Source organism: Leucopleurus acutus (assembly GCF_964270905.1).
Source record: "Leucopleurus acutus genome assembly, chromosome: 19".
Lineage (NCBI taxonomy): Eukaryota > Metazoa > Chordata > Mammalia > Artiodactyla > Delphinidae > Leucopleurus > Leucopleurus acutus.
The window spans coordinates 24,918,968-24,946,800 of NC_139161.1; the positions used below are offsets into that span (position 1 = coordinate 24,918,968).

The following is a 27,833-nucleotide window of genomic DNA, read 5'->3' on the forward strand; positions in this document are numbered from 1 at the left end:
ACAAAGTGATGGTTGGGCCAAATAGATACCAATTTAAATTTTCAAAAGATTTTAGAAAATCTAAGTCAAATTCTTTTATAATGGAGAGTGATTATACGAATTTGATTCGTTCAAATGGAAGAATCTAAGTTTCTTTAAGCATTCAAATGAATAGAAATCTCCCCTAGACTGCTTTTATAATAATCTATTGATATTTATTCAATATAGACAAATAAAAAGATTAAATAAAATGCAAAGATACAGAATCAGTTCTACCCCAAATGATGCATTCTATAGATTGATTCTTGTCTTAAATGAATACATTAAAAAAGTTTTAATTTAGAAGATGTTGAATTCCAAACCTTCTTCAAATGACTGACCCAAGTAACTATTTCTGACATTCCAAAATGGTCTACATAATGAAATTGGTTTCAACCCAATTAAACTAACACTTAATAGGACAGAACAACAACAACAAAATGGCAGCTAATATTTATTGAGCACCAACTACAAATCAGCCAGTGCATGTACATTGTTTCAATTAATCCTCACAACAACAATATGATTTGCTAGATAAACTCCAGTTTAAGGAGGTTAAAATAACTTGCCCAACTTGACCAGCTAGTTAATGATTAACTGTGCTCTAACTGTCAGCTAGTTGGCTTTGTGGCCAGAACTCAGGTCCATCTGCCTCAGTCATCAGAGTAGTTAAGCATTACAGGACTCATGGTGTATCTGTCCTTTCAGTCAATTCTGGAGGCAGGCAATAAGTTCATTGTCCTTTCTTCCTCACTCCCACAAGAAAACCCCACATCCTAAAGCATTTCCTGATGTCTGAAATAAAATATGCACTATATTCTATATATGCACAAAAAAGTAGAAATAATAAATTATACATAAAAATTTAAGTTTTAATTACAGGGCTTCACAGAGTAGCTCAGGTTGTTTTTAATAAAAAACTGAGTAGGGGGCAATGCTGCCAGGTAGAAAAGAGAGGTAGGGTAAAATAGGATATGCTTTAGATAACCTACTATTGGGTCCACCAGCCCCATCCCTCCTTATCTCAGAATGGTAACTCTCAATTTTCTCCGGAAAATTAATGAACATTAATTCACACATATCCAGGAGTCAATTCAGCAACAAGTAGCTGGAGTCATGAAGAAGGGTCCCAAGTACACTGTTTAGAACATCCCAACTCCCCTCCCACTTAGAGAAATCTTCACAGCAGAGGTTGACTGTCAACTCTGGCTAAAACTGAAACGCAAGGCAATAGTTATTAGAAAAGCAAGGCAAAAATAGAGGTTTTGAAGACAAGTGGCATGAATCCTTTTAATTCTGTTGGCCTTGAATCCTTCCATATGCAGCTCAAAATCCTACAAGTATATCCACAAAGCCACTATTCTTAAAGTGGTTGAGATGGCATAAAACAAAGAGGCAAAGAAAATTTTCTAGTGCATTTAACGTCCATGTGTTTCGTAACCTAAAAGCATTATTGAAAATTCAGGCAAGGGAATCAGACAGACCCAGGTTCAAATCCAGTCACATACTAGCATGGAATTTGGGACAAATCACTCCATCTTCTCTTTCTAAGCTTCAATCTGTAAAATGGGGGTGGATTATAAGAATTTACTCAGAGGATGAGATGAAAATGCATTTAAACAGTCCCTGATGTAAGACCAGGGTTCAAGTTTTTAGTGATTAATATAACAGTATGTATATTTCCTCCAATGCCCTCTTCAAGATATGTCTTCTTTCAAGCAAATTCAGTAATGTGTATAAAATTTTGAAGTTAATTAGAGAACAGTTATTCATATTACAAAAAGAGCCAGAGATTTCTCTTAAGCAGCAAACAATGCTTTTGATAAAAGTGCTTTTAAACAACTTTTTTGTAGCCTATAACAAAGGTTACCTTAGTTAGAAGTAACAGTGGAAAGATTAAGGTTAAATCCTTCAGACTTCCTTTCCCTGAAGGTTTTCAGAATTTACCTTTAAAGGACACCTAGTTCTTTAGCATTGGATAGCTATTTATAATTGCTAATTGAATTGTATTTCTAGTACAGCTGTATAAACACAGAAAAATGTGGGCTAGAATAGAAAAGACCCACATTTTAAAGCAGCCATATCTGTGTTATATAAACCTTCCTTGAGGCAGAACGAAATACAGAGAGCCTATCAGGGCAGAGGATAGAAGCTGCTTAGGACTAAGGGTGGGGACCCTATGAAAATGCTACATGTTAAGATCTGCCTTGGTTACTAGAGAGACCCAAATCTCTGCCTTGGTATTTAGGATTTTCCTGAGATCTTTTCTTCTTCCTGGGCTGTCCTTCTCTGAAGGATCAGAAATAGAAAAATTATTATATCTTTTCATTTGAAATTAAGATGTCAGGTTGCTTTTTCTGCTGGAACACATCTTCACTTTTGCTAAATACGTATATGAGAGAAAATATGAAATTTCACTTTACAATGATTTTTTTTCTAGACTGCATATTTTATACATATTTCAATTTAACAATCCTCAACTATTACAAAGGTTAAAACTTCAGTGAAAAAACAAAATGACTATTCATTATTCATCACTATCAACTATTTATGGCACATAAACCTACTCCCCCAAACATGCTTATAATTATCAGCATTGATAAGCACTACCAGTACAGGGCATTGTTCAGGCACTGAATTGAATGGTGTGAAAAGAACCAACGATATACCTTTAACAATCAATTGTTCTTTTAACAGTCTTAATATCTACCAAGTACCTGTCTTATTAAAATGTGGTTATTTTTTACATACTGAAAAGGCTGCTGTGTAAGCTGTTCCTGTTTTTCAAGAGCTCTATGGTTCCAGCCCTCTGTGGCCAATCTTTTTCCTCCACCACTAAATATCAATTCTGTGACACTTCATGCTTAGTGTGTGGTTATGTAAGTTAAAACAGTAATAATCAAACCTCACATGTCAGGAAGAAATTCCAACACCTCCCAAGAAAGTGTTAAGCACACTAGTCTCCAAAGCAAATGAAACTGAGTGCGGTGGGGTTTTACATTCCTTAAAAGCAACAATATAGGTCCCTACCAGAGGCAGGATAAGAGATCACCCAAACTAGTGAAAGGAAAATGGAAGCTGAAGACTGGAACCATCTGTATCATGGGAAAGACTGGACTAGAAAGGGAAAGAGAGCAATTATTTTTTTCAGGTAACAGTGCATGCATCTATGAAAATTCTATTTATTTAGGTATGTGAACCCCAGAATGACCATGATACACAGAAACAATTTTCACATTAAGGAGATAGAAAGAAACAAAGGAAACACATAAAAGGCTGACAGAAAATCATAAAAAGAAGGTTAAAAAACCCTCAAGTACATTTTCTAAATTGCTTTGAAGAGATTATGTGCTAGAGTTTTTCATCTAAAATACTGAAATTTCATGCAGAAAACCTGTTTTAGAGTCATTTTAAGACATTATAATTTGTTGGTTATTTGTTATGAGCTTGATGCAAATAAGTCCTTTATACTGTATTATAAATGTAGAGACTCTGACCAACAATTTACCAATCCATCATTTCCCAACAGGTAACAAAACAAATTATATCTATTCTCTCATATTAGTATAATGTATACTTTTTATTATGCACACATTAAGTTTTTACTTAACCAGCCAAAGACACAAGTATTACAACTGCCTTAATAATTACAATATTCTGTGTAACACTAATTCACCACATGAAAACTTAATGCCAGATAAAAGACATTAAAAGTCAACATTTGGTAACTGAGTACATGCTACATGAAATTTAAAGTCTTCTCAAAATAATCTCCAAGGATTATACTAGCTGATTTTCAAAGAGAAATTAAGACACATTTTCTAAGGTTAATTTCTGTATCTCAATATTAGCATGGTAAGAACAACCCAGAAACCCACCTCTGTGTGTCTTTGATGTAATGCATTATATTCCTTCTTCAGTTCTGCTTCTCTTTCTTCAAGTCTGCTAACTGAAATTAAGATACATACACTTAATCAAAACAAAATATAAGAAATTTACTTGAAAATTCTATCTTTAAAACTTGGAATGGGTTATCCATAATCCTTGATAACTTCAGGACTCATTGCTCCATATGAAATTCTTCACAAAGCTAGTGACCTCATTTCATCATCCTTAATAAAACTTTTGGAGAAGGAATAAACAGAATTTTTTAAAAAACTAAACATCTGATTGCTTCTCCTAATATGTATATGTTTATCAGGTCATCCCCATATAAGTAGGTTTTTAACATGATATAGAATTACCTCTTGGAAAAACACTTTACAAATCTCCTCATAGAAGTTTTAACCTGGGACTAGGGTCCAAATCATTGATTTCTAATATTATTCCAGCTCTTTTTCACTACTGAGCAGTATGTGAACATGTCACTATTTATAAGTACTTTCTCTACTTCAGGTCTTAATTTCAGGGACTCATCTTCTTTTATTTAGCTCCCTCTGCTGATGGAGTTTGTGTGAGCCACTACGTGGCTCATGGAGCACAACTTTGATACTTTAAAAAAAAGTTTTAAGATCCCAAGATACAGAATGTCAGAACAGGATTTCACAGGAAAGAATGGTATCAGAGAGGAGTGATTCTGAGAGAAGATGGAATCCAAGCAGGACCACGAAGAAATTACAGTACCCAAGATAGACAGTGATGACAGTAGAGCAGGCAGGCACTGTTATCACAGAGAACGGAACACAAAACCGTGGAGGTGGCAAGGAAGAGGGGAGACCAGCCAGCCTGGAGGAGCCCATACTGGCTAAGGAGCAGTGGGAGACAGTCTGCTGGGGAGAAGTAAAGCTGGTGCTAAAGGAGCTTGTCAAGATGCTCATTTAAGTCTGTCTGAAAGCATGAGAGCAGTTGTAAACGGTCTCCTGGTATAAGGGTCAGCTAGCTATAAACATGCAAGGCTGTTTGTAAGTGACAGCCAGTGACTGTGTCAGCTGGCTGTAGAAGTAACTACTATGAACTGTAACAGCACATGCATGAACGTTTTCATATGCCTAATATTAACACACCAGACACCATATATCACATAACTTGTGCTGCCTGGTAAACTCATTTTTGGTTTGTGTAGCTTTGTTTGAATATATCGAAAATATACCTTTAATTAGGAAACCTGTAGCTTTGACTTTTGATTTGTTTCTAATCAAGCCTATGTGTTGGCTCATTAAATTTGCAACAGTGAGTAAACACACTACAGTATCCATAGAGTCACACTTTATTGTGCCAGGCAAGGCTTGAGGACATGGACTGCTCATCTTATCTTGTGGCTGAAAGCAATAAAAAGCAAACCTATAAGGCAGCTGTTTTGTGATAACACAACAGATACTGAAACCATAATAAATTTTAGTGCAGCTTCTGTGATTTTTATTTAAAAACAGGAAATCCAAGCAACTTACCAATTAAATTAATCTCAAAGCATAATCCTAAAGCTACTGAGTGAACCGTAAGTATCTTTAATTGCTCATCTGTGTGAATCAAAATTTTCCTGGTATTGTGCAACCAAAACAAAAAATTAGAGGCTGAGACTAAAATAAAATTCCAACTATCATCCATAACCCTCAATTTCAAATTTGTGCTCAACAGTAGAGCCCCCTTACTCTTGTCAACTAACTTGGTATAAATTCATAAGATAAATTTATATCACCATCACTACCACTACCACTAACAGCTAACATTATATAGTACTTGTTAGGTAACATGCACTGTCCTACGTACTTTATATTAACTAACTTGAGCCTGACATTAACCTTATGACGAAAGTTTAATACATTTCATTTTAGAGATAACGAAACTGAAGTAAATAGGGGTTAAGTAACTTGCCCAAATTCACAAAGCTAGTAAATGGCAAAACTACAATTCCTAATGGAAGAGACTAGATCCAGAATCAGCTTTTAATTACCATGGTATTCTGCCTCTCAAGAGATACTCTTTTAATTTGTTTTATATATTGGAGTCAACTTTAAAATTTCACTTTGGGGAAAAAAAGTATAGAGAGTACTCCTTTATTACTTGAAATAAAAACCCCTCTGCCTGGAAAGAACCTAATCACAGATACTACAAAACTCAAAGGTATCAAACTGCCAAGTAAAATATGTACCCAACTTTATTAATCATGATGAAATGCATATTAAAGCCCAAATGTGGGAATTCCCAGGTGGTCTAATGGTTAGAACTCTGTGCTCTCACTGCCGAGGGCCCGGGTTTGATCCCTGGTCGGGGAACTAAGATCCCATAAGCCAGGTGGCGTGGCAAAAAAACAAACAAAAAAGTAAAAAAACAAAATGCAACACTACTACATACCTGTCAGAATAGCTAAAATGAAAAACAGTGTTGGTAAGGAACAAGTTCTGGTAAGGAACTTTTATACACTGCTGGTGGGAGTCTAAATTGGTACACCCAATTTGAAAACTGGCAAGATTTAATAAAGTTAATATTTGCCAACCCTGTGACAAAACAATTTCATTACTATGAAATATGTCTACGTGTCCACCAAAAGGCATTTAAGACAATACTCAAAGCAGCACTATTTGTGCCCCAACGTGGAATCAACCCAAATATCCACCAACAGCAAAATGGATAAATATTCATGCACTGGAATACTATATAATAATGAGAATGAGGAAACTATTGCTGTACAAAACATCATGGACAAATCTCACAAACAGGATATTGAGGAAAAGAAGCAGAAGCAAAAGAATACAAAGTTCATATACATACATAACTAATCTAAAACTAATCTAATGTGTCAGAAGTCAGGATAGTGGTTACCTTTGGGGAGGAGTTATGACCTGATGAATTTACTGTGTATACAGCCCAACCCCACCCCAGTCCAAACATAATGTGTACCCATTCACACAAGCACTTTCCTTGGCTTGAATACTCATCATTCTTTATGTTCTCCAAGAACTCCTATAAATTCAACATATAGCGCAGGATTTAAACAGACTATTCAGAACCATAACAAATAAGCTGTATTGATTCATCATTAAAATGTACAGGGAGATGAGGAAAAAATGTTACCAGATTGGAGAATTATAAAAAGAAATAGGGCTTCCCTGGTGGCGCAGTGGTTAAGAATCCGCCTGCCAATGCAGGGGCCACTGGTTCAAGCCCTGGTCCGGGAAGATCCCACATGTCACGGAGCAACTAAGCCCGTGTGCCACAACTACTGAGCCTGCACTCTACAGCCCGCGAGCCACAACTGCTAAGCCCGTGTGCTACAACTACTGAAGCCCGTGCACCTACAGCCCGTGCTCCACAAGAGAAGCCACCGCAACGAGAAGCCTGTGCACCGCAACAAAGAGTAGCTTCCACTCGCTGCAACTAGAGAAAGCCCGCGTGCAGCAACAAAGACCCAATGCAGCCAAAAAAATAATAATTTAAAAAAGAAAGAAAGAAAGAAAGAAAAAATGATTGCCATCATTGGAGGATAAATTGGAATTACTCTTTTGAAAGTCACATTGGTGATACGTATTAAAATAAGCAATGTGTATATCCTTTGACCCATTGTTACTATTCATTTGAAAAGGGCCTAGAACAGGACCTCTCACACCTGTGTCTTTCAAATACAACAATTAAAGGTACCGTTAAAATGAATGCAGTATTGGGCTTCCCTGGTGGCGCAGTGGTTGAGAGTCCGCCTGCCGATGCAGGGGACATGGGTTCGTGCCCCGGTCCGGGAAGGTCCCACATGCGGCGGAGCGGCTGGGCCCGTGAGCCATGGCCGCTGAGCCTGCGCGTCCGGAGCCTGTGCTCCACAAAGGGAGAGGCCACAACAGTGAGAGGCTCGTGTACCACACAAAATAAAATAAAATAAAATAAAAAAGTAAAAAAAATAAAATGAATGCAGTATTATCATAAATGCTGACATGGGATGGTGCCTAGAACTTAATGGAAGGATGTTGAATGTTACTGCTATATCTGAAATTTAAAAATATAAAACAATGCATAGTATGATGTCACTAAGATGTCTACAAAGTCAAAACGAACTGATTTTCTCTCCCAAACCTGCTCTTTCTCATAATCTTCTTACTCAGGCAAAAATCTTGCAACTATCCTTTTGCTCTTCTCTTTTCCCACACTGCAATCCATCAGCAAATTCTGTCCAGTTTACCTTCAAAATAAATCTAGAATCTGACAACTTTTTTTTTTTTTTTTTGCGGTACGCGGGCCTCTCACTGTTGTGGCCTCTCCCATTGCGGAGCGCAGGCTCCGGACGCGCAGGCTCAGCGGCCATGGCTCACGGGCCCAGCAGCTCCGCGGCATGTGGGATCTTCCCGGACCGGGGCACGAACCCGTGTCCCCTGCATCGGCAGGCGGACTCTCAACCACTGTGCCACCAGGGAAGCCCTCTGACAACTTTTTACCACTTCTATCACTCCCACCTTGATATAAGACATCATTTCTTGCCTGGATTATTACAATTATCTCCTGACTAGTGTTTCTGCTCTAGTCTCTGCTCCCCTGTGTTTAAATGGTAACCTGGCTGGAGTCAGATAGTGACTGACTGCTCAAAACCCTTCAACAGCTTCCCGTGACAGAAAGAAAGAAAGGAAGGAGTGAGGGAGGGAGTCCTTACTCTGGCCTACAAGACCCTTCAGGATCAGATGTGTCAAGCCACACCACTTCTGTTCCCATGGAGAATTCTTGTCTCCCCACCCAACTGTTACAGACTGAATTGTCTCCGACCCAAATTCATATGTTGAACCCCTAACCAATGTAACTATGTTTGTAAACAGGGCTTTCAAAAGGTAATTAAGGGGAATTCCCTGGTGGTCCAGGGTTAGGACTTGCTCACTGCTGAAGCCTGGGTGCAATTCCTGGTCGGGGAACTAAGATCCCACAAGCTGCGCAGCACAGCCAAACAAATAAATAAATAAAAATAAAATAAAAAGGTAATTAAGGTTAAATGAGATCATAAAGATAGGGTCCTAACTCAATAGGACTGGTATCTTTTTTTAAGAAAAGGAAATGATAACAGAGCTCTTTCTCCCCACACACGCACAGAGAGAAGGTCCTGTGAGAACACAGAGAGAAGGCCGCCATCTGCAAGCCAGGGAGAGTGGTCTCAGAAGAAACCAAACCTGCCAGCACTTTCCAGCCTTTAGAACTGTGAGAAAATTAATTTCTGTAATTTAAGCCACCCAGTCTGTGGTATTTTGTTATGGCAGCCCTACAAGAACTATTGATAAATATCATTAAGTTAACCTTTGAGAGAAACTTTTATACACAATGTTTATCAATTGACTTGGGACAGACAGCTGAGCTTGTAGCTCATAGAAACAGGTCCTGACTGACTTTATGGCAGCTTGCTAACCGACGTTGGTTTGTGTAGCTTTGTTGTAATGTACTACTTAATCGTAAGAATGTGGGAAAGACATAAAGCCCCAAAATACCACTAATTGCCGGAAATCTCCTACCATTTACCTAAATGAACATGATCATTGTTCAAACTGGCTACAAAACTAATAAATTTTTGTAGAAATCTACAAAAATTTCTTAAATTTCTATTAATCACTCTGTCCCCTTAAGCATTTTGTATTATTTCTATCGATAATTCCTTAATCCTCCATTCACAGCTTTTTAACCCATTAGACTTAACGTTCTACTTATTTCCATTTGGCATCATAGTCTTACTTTCACCTCAAAAATAAACTTGATAAACTATCAACCCATTCTCTAATCAACCATTTCATATTATATTTACTAATCTCATATAAATTATCTATATCTGTATTATTTCTTAGCAAGCCTGTATCATACAAGAAAGGGCATTTAACACATGCAAACCACATATGGTTACATGTGACTTGCCCCTGACTGTTCTTTTTTTCAATAGATTTTATTTTTTAGAGCAGTTTATGGTTCACAGAAAAAATGAAAGTACAGTTTCCATACACCCCTGCCGCCACACACCCATATCTTCCCCCACTATCTACATCCCACACCAGTGTGGTACATATATTACAGTCAGTAAACCTACACTGACACATCATAATCACCCAAACACTAAAGTTTACATCAGGATTAACTCTTTGTGTTGAATATTCTATAGATTTGGACACATACATAATGACATGTATCCACCATTACAGTTTCATACAGAGTAGTTTCATTGCCTTAAAAATCCTCTGTTTGCCACATATTCATCCCTCCCTCCCTCCCTCACTCCCGCCCACTGTCCATTTTAACCATGGTAACACTTATCTTTTTACTGTCTCTATAGCTTTGCCTTTTTCAGATTGGCTTCTTTTACTCTGTCGTATCTTTTTGAGGTTCTTCCATGTGTTTTCAGGGCTTGATACATCACTGCTTTTAGCACTGAAAAAGATTCCACTGTATGGATGCACCACAGTTTATTCCCGTTATCTTCATAAGTGCTACAGTCTTAAAACTAAAAGCCTGAAATGCTCATCATCTCATCTGAGCACTAAAGTTAATTTTCTTAATCTACAAATATTTTCAGTTAGTACTGCTGCATATTACAAACTTCTACGCTGACAGATGATTTCCATATTTTCACTGTTCTTAATACAAAATAAATCACAAGTACACTTAAATCAAGCTCTCTCTCAGCTTTCTGTATGAATACATGAATACCTATTACAGTATTCAACACAACTAATTTTATTTTTTAAGGCAGCAAAAGATCCAGGCTAAAAGTAGAACTGACAACACTGTACTTTACATCAGCCTATTAGTCTGATGCATCACTGTTGTATTCTGATTTTCTCTCACCTGTAACTATGTTTTTAAGAATGTTCCACCCAAAAGCTGCAGAAACTGTGCACTCTCTTCAACTGCACCTGAAACATTCTCCAGGATAGATCACGTGCTATGCCACAAAACAAGTCTCAGTAAACTTAAAAACACTGAAGTCGTATCAAGCCGCTTTTCCAACCACAGTGCTATGAGACTTGAAGTCAACTACAAGAAAAAAACCACAAAAAATACAAACATGTGGAAGCTAAACAAATGCTACTAAGCAACCAATGGGTCAATGAAGAAATCAAAGAGGAAGTAATGAAAATGGAAACATAATATTCCAAGATCTGAAAATGGAAACATAACATTCCAAAATCTATGGGAGACAGCAAAAATAGTTCTAAGAGGGAAATTCAAGAAACAAGAAAAATCTCAAATAAACAACATAATCTTACACCTAAAGGAACTGGAAAAAGAAAAAGAAAAACCAATGTGAAGAGAAAGAAGGAAATAATAAAGATTAGAGTGGAAATAGGGACCTTCAAGATGGCAGAGGAGTGAGACGTGGAGATCACCTTCCTCCCCACAAATACATCTACATGTGGAACAACTCCTACAGAACACCTACTGAACACTGGCAGAACACCTCAGACGTCCCCACGTCCCTGGGTAGGGCAAAAGAAAAAAGGAAAAACAGAGACAAAAGAATAGGGACGAGACCTGCACCTCTGGGAAGGAACTGTAAAGGAGGAAAAGTTTCCACACGCTAGGAAGCCACTTCATTGGCAGAGATGGAGGTGGGCGGGGGGAAGCTTTGGAACCACGGAGGAGAGCACAGCAAAAGGGGTGCAGAGAGCAAAGCGGAGAGATTCCCGCAAAAGGGATCAGAGCTGACCAGCATTCACTAGCCTCAGAGACTTGTTTGCTCACTCGCCAGGGCGGCTGGGAGCTGAGGCTCCGGCTTCGGAGGTCAGATCCCAGGGAGAGGACTGCGGTTGGCTACGTGAACACAGCCTGAAAGGGGCTAGTGCGCCACAGCTAGCAGGGAGGGAGTCTGGGAAAAAGTCTGGAACTGCCTAAGAAGCAAGAGACCACTGTTTAGGGTGTGTGAGGAGAGGGGATTCAGAGCACCACCTAAACAAGCTCCAGAGATGGGCGCAAGACGCGGCTATGAGCTCGGACACCAGAGATGGGCATGAAATGCTAAGGCTGCTGCTGCAGCCACCAAGAAGCCTGTGTATAAGCACAGGTCACTATCCACACCTCCCCTCCTGGGAGCCTGTGTAGTCCACCATGCCAGGGTCCCATGATCCACAGACAACTTCCCCAGGAGAACACACACCGTGCCTCAGGCTGGTGCAACGTCATGCCGTCCTCTGCCGCCACAGGCTCGCCCCACATTCCATATCTCTCCCTCCCCACAGCCTGAGTGAGCCAGAGCCCCCTAATCAGCTGCTCCTTTAACCCCGTCCTGTCTGGGCAGGGAACAGATGCCCTCTGGCGACCTACACACAGAGGCGGGGCCAAATCCAAAGCTGAACCCCAAGAGCTGTGTGAACAAATAAGAGAAATGGAAATTTCTCCCAAAAGCCTCAGGAGCAGCGGATTAAATCTCCACAATCAACTTGATGTACCCTGCATCTGTGGAATACCTGAACAGACAACGAATCAACCCAACATTGAGGCGGTGGACTTTGGGAGCAAGGATATATATTTTTTTTTTTTTACTTTTTCTCTTTGTGTGTGTATGTGTCTGCTTCTTTGTGTGATTTTGTCTGTATAGCTTTGCTTTTACCATTTGTCCTAGGGTTCTGTCTGTCCGTTTTGTTTGTTTGATTTTTCTTTTCTTACTTTTTAATATTTTTTACTTTTAAGAATTATGTTTTATTTTATTCCATTTAAGTTTTTTCTTTCCTTTTTTATCACTCTTCTTCTGAGCCATGTGACTGACAGGGTCTTGGTGCTCCGGCAGGGTGTCAGGCCTGTGCCTCTGAGGTGGGAGAGCCGGGATCAGGACATTGGTCCACCAGAGACCTCCCAGCTCCACGTAATATCAAACGGCGAAAGCTCTCCCACAGACCTCCATCTTGACGTTAAGACCAACCTCCACTCAACAACCAGCAAGGTACAGTGCTGGACACCCTATGCCAAACAACTAAGCAAGACAGGAACACAACACCACCCATTACAGAGAGGCTGCCTAAAATCATAATAAGTTCACAGACACCCCAAAACACACCACTGGACACGGTCCTGCCCACCAGAAAGACGAGTTCCAGCCTCATCCAGCAGAAAACAGGCACCAGTACCCTCAACCAGGAAGCCTACACAACCCACTGAAACAACATTTCGCACTGGGGGCAGACACCAAAGAAAGCAATGGGAACTACGAACCTGCAGCCTGCAAAAATGAGACCCCAAACAAAGTAAGTTAAGCAAAATGGGAAGACAGAGAAGTACACAGCAGATGAAGCGTCAAGGTAAAAAAACCCCACCAGACCAAACAAATGAAGAGGAAACAGGCAGTCTGCCTGAAAAAGAATTCAGAGTAATGATAGTAAAGATGATCCAAAATCTTGGAAATAGAATGGAGAAAATACAAGAAAAGTTTAACCAAGGACCTAGAAGAACTAAAGAGCAAACAAGCAATGATGAACAACACAATAAATGAAATTAAAAATTCTCTAGAAGGAATCAATAGCAGAATAACTGAGGCAGAAGAATGGATAAGTGACCTGTAAGATAAAATAGTGGAAATAACTACCACAGAGCAGAATAAAGAAAAAAGAATGAAAAGAATAGAGGACAGTCTCAGAGACCTCTGGGACAATATTAAATGCACCAACACTCGAATTATAGGGGTCCCAGAAGAAGAAGAGAAAAAAAAAAGGGACTGAGAAAATATTTGAAGAGATTATAGTTGAAAACTTCCCTAACATGGGAAAGGAAATAGTCAATCAACTCCAGAAAGCGCACAGAGTCCCATACAGGATAAATCCAAGGAGAAACACACCAAGACACATATTAATCAAACTATCAAAAATTAAATACAAAGAAAAAATATTAAAAGCAGCATGGGAAAAGCAACAAATAACATACAAGGGAATCCCCATAAGGTTAACAGCTGATCTTTCAACAGAAACTCTGCAAGCCAGAAGGGAGAGGCAGCACATATTTGAAGTGAAGAAAGGGAAAAACTGACAACCAAGATTACTCTACCCAGCAAGGATCTCATTCAGATTCGATGGAGAAATTAAAACCTTTACAGACAAGCAAAAGTTAACACAATTCAGCACCACCAAACCAGCTTTACACCAAATGCTAAAGGAACTTCTCTAGGCAGGAAACAGAAGAGAAGGAAAAGACCTACATTAACAAACCCAAAACAATTAAGAAAATGGTAAAAGGAACATACATACAGATAACTACCTTAAACGTAAATGGATTGATTAAATGCTCCAACCAAAAGACATAGACTGGCTGAATGGATACAAAAACAAGACCGTATATATGCTGTCTACAAGAGACCCACTTCAGACCTAGGGACACATACAGACTGAAAGTGAAGGGATGGAAAAAGATATTCCATGCAAATGGAAACCAAAAGAAAGCTGGAGTAGCAATTCTCATATCAGACAAAATAGCCTTTAAAATAAAGACTATTACAAGAGACAAAGATGACACTACATAATGATCGAGGGATCAATCCAAGAAGAAGATATAACAATTGTAAATATTTATGCACCCAACATAGGAACACCTCAATACATAAGGCAAATGTTAACAGCCATAAAAGGGGAAATCGACAGTAACACAATCATAGTAGGAGACTTTAACAGCCCACTTTCACCAATGGACAGATCATCCAAAATGAAAATCAATAAGGAAACACAAGCTTTAAATGATACATTAAACAAGATGGACTTAATTGATATTTATAGGACATTCCATTCAAAAACAACAGAATACACTTTCTTCTCAAGTGCTCATGGAACATAATCCAGGATAGATCATATCTTGGGTCACAAATCAAGCCTTGGTAAATTTGAGAAAACTGAAATCGTATCAAGTATCTTTTCCAACCGCAACGCTACGAAACTAGTTATCAATTACAGAAAAAAAATAAAATCTGTAAAAAATACAAACACAAAGGGGCTTCCCTGGTGGCACAGTGGTTGGAGGGTCCGCCTGCCAATGCGGGGGATACAGGTTCGTGCCCCAGTCCAGGAGGATCCCACGTGCCACAGAGTGGCTGGGCCCGTGGGCCATGGCCGCTGGCCCTGCATGTCTGGAGCCTGTGCTCCGCAGCAGGAGAGGCCACAACAGTGAAAGGCCCGCATACTGCAAAAAAAAAAAAAAAAAAAAAAAACACATGGAGGCAAAACAATACACTACTAAATAACCAAGAAATCACTGAAGAAATCAAAGAGGAAATCAAAAAATACCTAGAAACAAATGACAATGAAAACACGACGACCCAAAACCTATGGGATGCAGCAAAAGCAGTTCTAAGAAGGAAGTTTATAGCAATACAATCCTACCTCAAGAAACAAGAAAAATCTCAAATAAACAACCTAAACTTACACTTAAAGCAATTAGAGAAAGAAAAACAAAAAAACCCCAAAGTCAGCAAAAGGAAAGAAATCATAAAGATCAGATCAGAAATAAATGAAAAGAAATGAAGGAAACGATAGCAAAGATCAATAAAACTAAAAGCTGATTCTTTGAGAAGATAAATAAAATTTATAAACCATTAGACAGACTCATCAGGAAAAAAAGGAAGACTCAAATCAAGAGAATTAGAAATGAAAAAGGAAAGTAACAACTGACACTGCAGAAATACAAAGGATCATGAGAGATTACTGCAAGCAACTCTATGCCAATAAAATGGACACCTGGAAGAAATGGACAGATTCTTAGAAAAGCACAACCTTCTGAGACTGAACCAGGAAGAAACAGAAAATACAAACAGACTGATCACAAGCATTGAAATTGAAACTGTGATTAAAAATCTTCCAACAAACAAAAGCCCAGGACCAGATGGCTTCACAGGCGAATTCTATCAAACATTTAGAGAAGAGCTAACACCTATCCTTCTCAAACTCTTCCAAACTATAGCAGAGGGAAGAACACTCCCAAACTCATTCTACGAGGCCATCATCACTCTGATACCAAAAGCAGACAAAGATATCACAAAAAAAGAAAACTACAGGCCAATATCACTGATGAACATAGATGCAAAAATCCTCATCAGAATACTAGCAAACAAAATCCAACAGCACATTAAAAGGATCATACACTGTGATCAAGTGGGGTTTATCCCAGGGATGCAAGGACTCTTCAATATATGCAAATCAATCAATGTGATATATCATATTAACAAATTGAAGGAGAAAAACCATATGATTATCTCAATAGATGCAGAAAAAGCTTTCGACAAAATTCAACACCCATTTATGATAAAAACCCTCTAGAAAGTAGGTATAGAGGGAACTTACCTCAACATAATAAAGGCCATATATGACAAACACACGGCCAACATTGTTCTCAGTGGTGGAATACTGAAACCATTTCCACAAGATCAGGAACAAGACAAGGTTGCCCACTCTCACCACTCTTATTCAACATAGTTTTGGAAGTTTTAGCCACAGCAATCAGAGAAGAAAAAGAAATAAAAGGAATCCAAATCGGAAAAGAAGAAGTAAAGCTGTCACTCTTTGCAGATGACATACTATACATAGAGAATCCTAAAGATGCTACCAGAAAATTACTAGAGCTAATCAATGAGTTTGGTAAAGTAGCAGGATATAAAATTAATGCACAGAAATCTCTTGCATTCCTATACACTAATGATGAAAAATCTGAAAGAGAAATTAAGGAAACACTCCCATTTACCACTGCAACAAAAAGAATAAAATACCTAGGAATAAACCTACCTAAGGAGACAAAAGACCTGTATGCAGAAAACTATAAGACACTGATGAAAGAAATTAAACATGATACAAACAGATGGAGAGATATACCATGTTCTTCGATTAGAAGAATCAACACTGTGAAAATGAGTATACTACCCAAAGCAATCTACAGATTCAATGCAATCCCTATGAAACTACCAATGGCATTTTTCACAGAACTAGAACAAAAAATTTCACAATTTGTATGGAAACACAAAAGAATAGCCAAAGAATAGCCTGAAAAGCCAAAGCAATCTTGAGAAAGAGCTGGAGGAATCAGATTCCCCATCTCAAACTATACTACAAACTACAGTAATCAAGACAGTATGATACTGGCACAAAAACAGAAATATAGATCAATGGAACAGATAGAAAGCCCAGAGAAAAAGCCACACACATATGGTCACCTTATCTTTGATAAAGGAGGCAAGAATATACAATGGAGAAAAGATAGCCTCTTCAATAAGTGGTGCTGGGAAAACTGGACAGCTACATGTAAAAGAATGAAATTAGAACACTCCCTAACACCATACACAAAAATAAACTCAAAATGGATTAAAGACCTAAATATAAGGCCAGACACTATCTGTTAGAGGAAAACACAGGCAGAACACTCTATGACATATATCACAGCAAGATCCTTTTTGACACACCTTCTACAGAAAGGGAAATAAAAACCAAAATAAACAAATGGGACCTAATGAATCTTAAAAGCTTTTGCAAAGCAAAGGAAACTACAAAGAAGACGAAAAGACAACCCTCAGAATGGGAGAAAATATTTGCAAACGAAGCAACTGACAAAGGATTAATCTCCAAAATATACAAGCAGCTCATGCAGCTCAATATCAAAAAAACAAATAACCCAATCCAAAAATGGGCAGAGGACCTAAATAGACATTTCTCCAAAGAAGATATACAGATTGCCAACAAACACATGAAAGGATGCTCAACTTCACTAATCGTTAGAGAAATGCAAATGAAAAGTACAATGAGGTATGACCTCACAGTGGTCAGAATGGCCACCATCAAAAAATCTACAAACAATAAATGCTGGCAAGGGTGTGGAGAAAAGGGGACCCTCTTGCACTGTGGGTGGGAATGTAATTTGATACAGCCATACCGTTCTCCACTGTACTATAGAGAACAGTATGGAGGTTCCTTAAAAAACTAAAAATAGAACTACCATATGACCCAGCACTCCCACTACTGGTCATATACCCTGGGAAAACCATAATTCAAAAAGGGTCATGTACCACAATGTTCATTGCAGCTCTATTTACAATATCCAGGACATGGAAGCAACCTAAGTGTCCATCAACAGATGAATGGATAAAAAAGATGTGGCACATATATACAATGGAATATTACTCAGCCATGAAAAGAAACGAAATTGAGTTATTTGTAATGAGGTGGATGGACCTAGAGACTATTATACAGAGTGACGTAAGTCAGAAAGAAAAACAAATACCGTATGCTAACACATACATATAGAATCTAAAAAAAAAAAAAAAAAATTGGTTCTGTAGAACCTAGGAGCAGAACAGGAATAAAGACACAGACGTAGAGAATGGACTGAGGATAAGGGGAGGGGGAAGGGTAAGCTGGGAGGAAGTGAGAAAGTGGTATGGACATATATACACTACCAAACGTAAAATAGATAGCTAGTGGGAAGCAGCCGCATAGCACAGGGAGGTCAGCTTGCTGCTTTGTGTCCACCTAGGGGTGGGATAAGGAGGGTGGGAGGGAGACGCAAGAGGGAGGGGATATGGGGATATGTATAGCTGATTCACTTTATATACAGCAGAAACTAACACACCATTGTAAAGCAATTATGCTCCAATAAAGATGTTAAAAAAAAAAGAGTGGAAATAAAAGAAACAGAGACTTAAAAAACAGAAGAAAAAAGAAGATAAACTTAATAAACCTTTAGCCAGACTCATCAAGAATAAAAGAGGGCCCAAATAAATACAATCAAAAATGAGGGGCTTCCCTGGTGGCGCAGTGGTTGAGAATCTGCCTGCTAATGCAGGGGACACGGGTTCGAGCCCTGGTCTGGGAAGAGCCCACATGCCGCGGAGCAACTGGGCCCGTGAGCCACAACTGCTGAGCCTGCGCATCTGGAGCCTGTGCTCCGCAACAAGAGAGGCCACGATAGAGGCCCATGCACTGCGATGAAGAGTGGCCCCCGCCTGCCACAACTAGAGAAAGCCCCCGCCTGCCACAACTAGAGAAAGCCCTTGCACAGAAACAAAGACCCAACACAGCAAAAATAATTAATAAACTCCTACCTCCAACATCTTCTTTAAAAAAAAAAGAAAGAAAGAAATGAAAGAGAAGTTACAACAGATTCCACAGAAATTCAAAGAATCAAAAGTGACTACTACAAACAATTATAAGCCAACAAATAGATAACTTATCTAAGAAATGGATAAATTCCTAGAAATATACAATCTTCCAAGACTAAATCAGGAAGAACTAGGAAATCTGAACATACTGATTACTAGTAAAGAAACTGAATCAATAATAAAGAGAAAAGAAAAAACTTCCACACAACAAAAGCCCAGGACCAGATGTCTTCCCAGGGGAATTTTACCAAACATTTATAGAAGAGTTAATACCTATACTTCTCAAAGGACTTCAAAAAATTAAAGAGAAAGGAATGCTTCTAAACTCATTGTATGAGCCAGCATTACTCTGACACCAAAACAAGACAAAGACACCACACCAAAAAAGAAAACTACAGGCCAATATCCCTCATGAACAATAGATGCAAAAATCGTCAACAAAATATTAGCAAACCAAATTCAACAAGACAATAAAAGAATCATATACAACGATCAAGTGGGATTTTTTTCCAGGGATACAAGAATGGTTCAATATAGGCAAATCAATCAGTATGATATACCACATTAACAAAACGAAGAATAAAAACACACGATCACACATCTCAACAGATGCAGAAAAAGTAGGACAAAATTCAACATCTATTTATGATAAAAACTCTCAACAAAGTGGGTATAGAGGAAATGTACCTCAACACAATAATGGCCATATATGACAAACCCACAGCTAACATCATACTTGACAGTGAAAAGCCAAAACTTTTCCTCTAAGATCAGAAACAAGACAAGGATAGGCACTCTCACCATTTTTTTTTTTTTTTTTGGGCTGCACTTTGCAGCATGCGGGATTCCTAATTCCCTGACCAGGATCAAACCCATGCCCCCTGCAGTGGAAGCTTAGAGTCTTAACCACTGGACTGCCAGGGAAGTCCCCACTCTCACCATTTTTATTCAACATAGTATTTGAAGTCCTAGCCACAGCAATCAGACAAGAAAAAGAAATAAAAGGCATCCAAACTGGAAAAGAAGAAGTAAAACTGTCATTATTTGCAGATGGCATGATACTATATATAGCAAACCCTAAAGACTCCACCAAAAAACTATGAAAATAAGTGAATTCAGTAAAGTTGCATGATATAAAATATACAGAAATTTTTTGCATTTCTATACACTAACAATGAACTATCAGAAAGAGAAATTAAGGAAACAATCCTATTTACAACTGCATGAAAAAGAATAGAATACCTAGGAATAAATTTAACCAAGAAGGTGAAAGACCTGTACTCTGAAAACTATAAGAAAGTGAAGACAGGGCTTCCCTGGTGGCACAGTGGTTGAGAGTCCACCTGCCGATGCAGGGGACACGGGTTCGTGCCCCGGTCCGGGAAGATCCCACATGCCGCGGAGCGGCTGGGCCCGTGAGCCATGGTCGCTGAGCCTGCACACCCGGAGCCTGTGCTCCGCAACGGGAGAGGCCACAACAGTGAGAGGCCCACGTACCACCAAAAAAAAAAAAAAAAGTGAAGACAATACAAATAAATGGAAATATACACTGTGCTCATGGGTTGAAAGAATTAATATTGTTAAAATGTCCTTACTACCCAAAGCAATCTACAGATTCAATTCAATCCCTATCAAAATACCCATAGTGTTCTTCACAGACTAGAACAAATAATCCTAAAATGTGTATGGAACCAAAGAAAATCCCAAAGAGCCAAAGCAATCTTGAGAAAGAAGAACAAAGCCAAGGTATCATGTTCCCTGATTTCAAACCATACAACAAAACTATAATAATCAAAACAGTATGGTATCTTGAAAAAAAAAAAACAGTATGGTACTGGCACAAAAATGAACACATATTTCAATGGAACAGAATAGAGAACCCAGAATTGAACCAACACTTATATGGTCAATTAATCTATGACAAAAGAGGCAAGAATATGCAATGGGGGAAAGACAGTCTCTTCAATAAATGATGTTGGGAAAACTGGACAGCTACATGTAAAAGAATGAAACTGGACCATTATCTTACATTATATACAAAAATGAATTCAAAATGGATTAAAGACTTAAATATAAGACCTGAAACCATAAAATTCCTACAAGAAAACACAGGCAGTATGCTCTTTGACACTGGTCTTAGCAATTTTTTCTTGATGTATCTCCTCAGGCAATGGCAACAAAAGCATGGATAGACAGTGGGGATATATCAAACTAAAAAGTTTTTGCACAGCAGAGGAAACCATCAACAAAACAAAAAGGTAAGCTACTGAATGGGAGAAGATATTTGCAAATGATATGCTGGATAAAGGGTTAATATCCAAAATATATAAAGAACACATAAAACTCAATATCAAAAAAGCAAACAATCTGATTAAAAAATAAACAGAGACCTGAACAGACATTTTTCCAAAGAAGACATACTGATGGTCAGTAAGCACATGAAAAGATGCTCAACATCACTAATCATCAGGGAAATGCATATCAAAACCACAAGGAGAGGGGCTTCCTTGGTGGCGCAGTGGTTCAGAGTCCACCTGCCGATGCAGGGGACATGGGTTCGTGCCCCGGTCCGGGAAGATCCCACATGCCACGGAACAGCTAGGCCCGTGAGACATGGCCGCTGAGCCTGCGCGTCTGGAGCCTGTACTCTGCAACAGGAGAGGCCACAACAGTGAGAGGCCCGCGTACCGCAAAAAAACCCCAAAAAACACAAGGAGACATCATTTCATACCTGTGAGAATTGACTATTATCAAAAAGAAAAGAAATAAGTGTTGGAAAGGATGTGGAGAAAAGAGAACCCTTGTATACTGCTGATGGGTATGTAAATTGGTATAGCCACTACGGAAAACAGTATGGAGGTTCCCCAAAAAATAAAAAACAGAACTACCATACAATCCAGTAATTCACTTATGAATACTTATCTCAAGATAATGAAAACACTAATTCCAAAAGGTATATGCACCCTAATGTCCATGGCAGCATTATTTACAGTAGCTAAGATATGGAAGCAACCTAAGTGCCCATTAACAGATGAATGGATAAAGAAGATGTGGCATATATATATATATATATGAAGTGGAATATTGCTCAGCCATAGAAAGAATGAAATCTTGCCATTTATGACAACATGAATGAACCTAAGAGGATATTACCCTAAGTGAAATAGACAGAGAAAGACAAGTACCGTATGATCTCACTTATATGTAGGATCTAAAAAACAAAAGAAATATAACAAAACAGAAATAGACTCTTAGATACAGAGAATAAACTACTGCTTGCCAGAGGGAAGGGTGGTAGCGGAGGAGTGAAATAAGTGAAGGGGATTAACAGGTACAAACTTCCAGTTATAAAATAAATAAGTCATGGGGATGTAATTATAACAAAGAGAATATAGTCAATAATATTTTAATAAGTTTGTACGGTGACAGTAACGACTTATAGTGGTGATCATTTTGTGATACATAAAAATATCAAATCATTATGCTGCAAACCTGAAACTAATATATTTTAAGTCAATTATACTTCAAAATTAATGAAATGGTAATAAGCTTCTCTAGCATAAGTATTATATACTTCCATCTTCCTCTTCACTCCAGTACAACTACTTAGTCTACTTACTCGAGGCCCTAAAATAATTTATTTCTCTATCCCATTAAAATTAAATAGGTTTTGGGACTTCCCTGGTGGCAGAGGAGCTAAGAATCTACCTGCCAATGCAGGGGACATGGGTTCAATCCCTGGTCTGGGAAGATCTCACATGCCACGGAGCAACGAAGCCAGTGCACCACAACTACTAAGCCTGCACTCTAGAGCCCACGAGCCACAACTACTGAGCCCACACACCACAAATACTGAAGCCGGCACACCCTAGAGCCCATGTGCTGCAACTACTGAAGCCCGTGTGCCTAGAGCCCACGCTCTGCAACAAGAGAAACCACCGCAATGAGAAGCCCACGCACCACAACTAAGAGTAGCCCCCACTCACTGCAACTAGAGAAAGCCTGTGTGCAGCAACAAAGACCCAACACAGACACACACACACACACACAAATTAAGTAGGTTTTTTCTTTTGTATAGTTACACCCAGATGTATTATACAAATCAAAACAAGACCACTAATATATTACCAGTTAACTAGTAGACAACCATATTCAAAAGAATATGATTCAAAGATAGTTCAAATATTAAGTTATCTACTTCTCCACTTATGAACTAGTAACTAGACACATCAGGATGCCAATGAGAAACCCAAGGGATATCTTCCCAAAGTGGATGTTCACTGTATTCAACTCTACAAAACTAGGTAGGCTTTCAGACAGCCAAGGAAGAGTTTTGGTTGATTCTAGTTCTGAGACCAGCAGGATAAACAGGCAATTAAAGGGGTCGGGGGTGGCCATAAAATGTAGTATATATCCATATAATGGAATATTATTCTTAAAAAGGAATTAAGTAACGATACACGCTAAAATGTAGATGAACCTTATGCTAAGTGAAAGAAGCCAGTCACAAAAGACCATATATTATATGATTTCATTTATATGAAATCCCAGAATAGGCAAATCCATAGAGACAGAAAGCAGATTAGTGGGTACTAAGGGCTGAGGGAAAGCCAGGAACCATGAGTGCTAACAGGTATGGAGTTTCTTTTTGGAATGATGGTGTTCTAGAATTTGATAGTGATGATAGTCGTACAACTTTATGAATATACTAAAAACCACTGAATTGTATACTCTAAAATGGTGGATTTTATGGTATGGAAATTACATTTTTTTAAAGGGGCAGGAAGTGTCATTCAAAGTCTATTCCTTAACATAAGCATCGGAAAATTGCATCTCAATTTAACAGTAACCTATTTTTTTAAAGTAAAAGTCAGGAAGTTAAGGGAACAAAAAAGAAAATATCAACACTTAGTAAATGTTTGTTGAATAAATGAATGAATATTCAGTGAAGAGTTTTAAAGCAATAATAAAAATTAAACCAGAGTAACCTTAAAGTTATTAAAAAATCAGATGAGAGTACAAATCATAAATGCTATATTTTCATTAAAGTTTCCTCACCTTCTCTTCCTCAGGTTATTCACAGTAGAAAGAATAGGCACATGATTGCTAAGCTTTAGTTACATTCCCTCCCTTGCCTCAACACTTGAGCAAAATCATGTACCACCTACTAAGGCTGTTAGGCTAAGGCAAAGACTAGCCAAAGCAGTTTCTCTTTTTCTTGGGACACATAGCTAGACTATATATCCCAGCCTCTGTAAGTGAGCTTCTAACTGAGTTATGTAGCCAATGAAGTAGAAGTGAAAGCTATGTGTACTACTCCTAGGCCTGGCCCAATAAAAACCTTCCACACACAATCCTCCATTCTCTTTCCCCTTCCTCCAACTCAATGTAGGTATGACAAACTCAGAGCAAAGTTGGAAAGGGCCTGTGTCTCCAAAGGAGCCACCCATGTATCAGAAACATCCAATTTAAATTTCACATAGGGAGGAAATTCCCTGGTGGGCCAGTGGTTAAGACTCAGCGTTTTCAGTGTTGTGGCCTGGGTTCAATCCCTGGTTTGGGAAGTAAGATCCTACAAGCCCCGCGCAGTGCAGCCAATCAATCAATCAATCAATATAAAGAAAGTAAGACGTTTCTCATGAACAAGAAATAACATAACATCTGAATCATTATATATGTCTTTTGCAGCTTGTTTGCTACAGCAACTAGAGTTACCTTAACTCATACATTAGCTTGTAAACACACATTAAAAACCTTCTAAAAGGCAGTCTAAATTATCAAAGGCATGTCACTTCATGGTGCTTAAGAATAGTTTATATCTTTGTTATTCTGGATGATTTTCTGAATGTTGTTTTGGCCATTATTTTCTCCAACCTAACATCTCCAGCAAGTATCTTGACAGAAATTATCTATGTCTTCCCACATTTCATGTTTTCTTTATCTGTACTGTGATTCTGAATATTAGTATTATATTTTTAGGTATATGAGTTAACCACCAAGATCATATAAAACAAATTCAGAACCTCTCACTCTTTTCTTAAAATACTTACATCAGTACAACAACACAGTCAATGGACTCAAGTTTTCTCAAGGCCTAAGTCACATGAGATGGTACAGTGTTTAACTGAAAAGTACCTTTAAATGCTGGGAAGAGCCTTATCTTCAAAGTCCTGTATGCCACCCAGTAATCAGTAAGGGGAAAAGAAAGAGAAGTAGAAGGGAAGGGAAAGTTGGGAAAGGAAGGCCCACCAGGGCAAAGATGGCAGACATCCCCCAAAACCTCAAGTATCATAAAGTTAACCTATACCTATACTGTTGTATTACATCTGAAATGTTTAAACAAGAAAAGATCGTTTCTTGTTTAATAGTTCCCATGTGAACCCAAACCTCAAAATGATCTCAGGAAATATCCTCAAATCATATGATTTTACTCAAACTAGCTACAACCTGAGATTAACTTGAAATAAACAAGATTCTGCTCATCCTTCCTATTCCCAAACAACAGATAATCTGCCAATTTTTTTAAGCTGCTAATATTCTAGGGAGAAAAAAAAATCAAACAAATCAAGGCATTGAAAACAATAAGGGGGTGGGGGAAAGATAAAAGAAGAATCAAAAGACTAATTCAAAATGTTCCCCTTATAATAGCTAATGAAGATACTTCAGCCTCATTTCAGATGCTCTTTCTTTCCATTCATCTTTCCAAAGAGCAAGAGGATATGATTAAGGCAGGAAGAGCCACCTGCTCTACCTGCTCAAAATCAGAGCTTACCTCCTTAGATTGATGGCCTTTGCCAAGTTTGGAACACCTTCCATCTCTGTTGTCTTCTGCCCCATCAGACTGCTGATAGGCCTATGGGGGGAAGAAAGAGAAACAGACCTTCTAGAATGCCATATCCAACTCGTTATTTGCCTTCTCAAAAGGAATCATCAGTTCTTACTAATCGAGGAAGGCAGATAATCCAACTGTTACTTGGCCTCAGAAGATTGACATTGGTCTTTCAGAAGCTTTCCTTAAACAAGTTAGCATCAAACGTCTCAACAGGTAAGCAAGAATCAAGTGCTCACTTAAGAGCAAATAAATCACAGACACAACCACATCAAAACAGCAATAAAAACCTCTGCTCTGCCAACTAAGTCCTTCACCATGTCCCTAAACTTAAAAAGATTTTTCAGACAGACATTATATGCCACCTAAAGTCTATGTAGGGAGAGTCCATGCTTTCCCTCAGCACATATTCCCATGTATCACCTTCATGGTCAAGAAATACTTCCTCATGATCAACCAAAAACAACAAATTCATTTTCTCTGATTTAATCTTCCAAATTTACAAAAAAACAACTTGGTATCTTCCTTACTCATTCCTTTGTTTGAAGAATAACCAAATCACTCATGTTTATTCTGTACTCTAAGCTAAATCACCATCAATCCTTTAACTCTTACTCATAAAATTAATTTTCCATAAAACCTCTAGTTCTAGATATTAATTATGAACTACAACCTTAAGTTTCTCAGTAAACAACAGTAGACTTCAGAAATGAACAGTCCAAATACAGATAATAAAACATAAAACAGGTCTGAAGACCACATAGATATTACCTAATGAAGCAGAAGTAATAAAATGTTAGTGTTTGCATAAATTATCTTGTGCCCAATTATCTGCTTTCCCTCTCACACACAAGCTCTTTAAAAAAAAATCCTTGGGCTTCCCTGGTGGCACAGTGGTTAAGAATCTGCCTGCCAATGCAGGGGACACAGGTTCGAGCCCTGGTCCGGAAAGATCCCACATGGTGCAGAGCAACTAAGCTCTGCCCCACAACTACTGAGCCTGCACTCTACAGCCCATAAGCCACAACTACTGAGCCCACGTGCCACAACTACTGAAGCTCACGTGCCTAGAGCCCATGCTCCGCAACAAAAGAAGCCACCGCAATGAGAAGCCCGCGCACTGCAAGGAAGAGTAGCCCCCACTCACAGCAACTAGAGAAAGCCCGCGCGCAGCAACAAAGACGCAACGCAGCCAAAAAAAAAAAAAAAACCTTACATAAAGTTTATTAAATATATAGATATTCTTAATATCGCAAAGATATTAGATTCAAGTTAAATGAACTAAAAAACTAACTTTCTACTAATAACAAATTTTATTTTTGTAACTTTTTAAAATAAGGAGATATAAATCTGAATCTCCTCAAGCTGCCTTAATAAGAAGTATGCTTTCAACAAAAATATAAATCATCAGTTGTCTACTTTCATCATTCTAAAAATAATGTAGAAAGGGACTGCCTCTTGACACGATAAAATTAAAATGAAAGAAGTAACCTATTACAGTATTATGGAAATTCTGAGAGTATTAATATTCTTTGCCAATTGCAAAGTACAGTAAAGGAGTTAATAAAGCTTTTTATTTGCCTGAAGATATTTTTTAAAATAACTTAAAAAATAGTGACAGAAAATATTTAGGCCCTCTCAACTATTAACTTTGGTGTGAACCTACGCCTGTTAACTGAAAAAGATTATTTTTCTTCTGTGTTGTGAAAATTCTCAATTTATCAATAACATCACTAACACAGCCCTTGCTTATAAATAACTCCCAAATCTGAAGTATGTTTTAAGCCATTTATTCCTTTAAAATTAAAAACATGTTTATGATTATACTACCTTCCCATTATTTTCCATTATTTTCTAATGGTGTGCCAATTCTTATGACCAAAAAGGAGAGTTTTCCGTCTAATAATGTGTTTCAAGGTAAAGGCTTGAAGGTATTTTATTAGACTAAAATCTATACTAAAAGTTTAAAAAGCAAATGAATGTTATATGGGA

At 38.2% G+C, this 27,833-nt stretch overlaps 1 protein-coding gene across 5 annotated transcripts in view; it reads right to left on the bottom strand.

The window, feature by feature from the left end:
* SPAG9 (sperm associated antigen 9) overlaps positions 1–27,833 on the bottom strand; it is a 147,957-nt gene that overhangs the window by 69,420 nt on the left and 50,704 nt on the right. For 4 of the 5 annotated variants that reach the window (XM_082861706.1, XM_082861705.1, XM_082861704.1 and 1 more), the window contains exon 3: positions 3,897–3,967. In XM_082861706.1, coding sequence (XP_082717832.1) covers positions 3,897–3,967 — 71 coding nt within the window. Of the gene's footprint in view, positions 1–3,896; positions 3,968–25,784; positions 25,804–27,833 lie in introns of those variants that run through there. The other variant, XM_082861707.1, reaches the window with a different exon arrangement.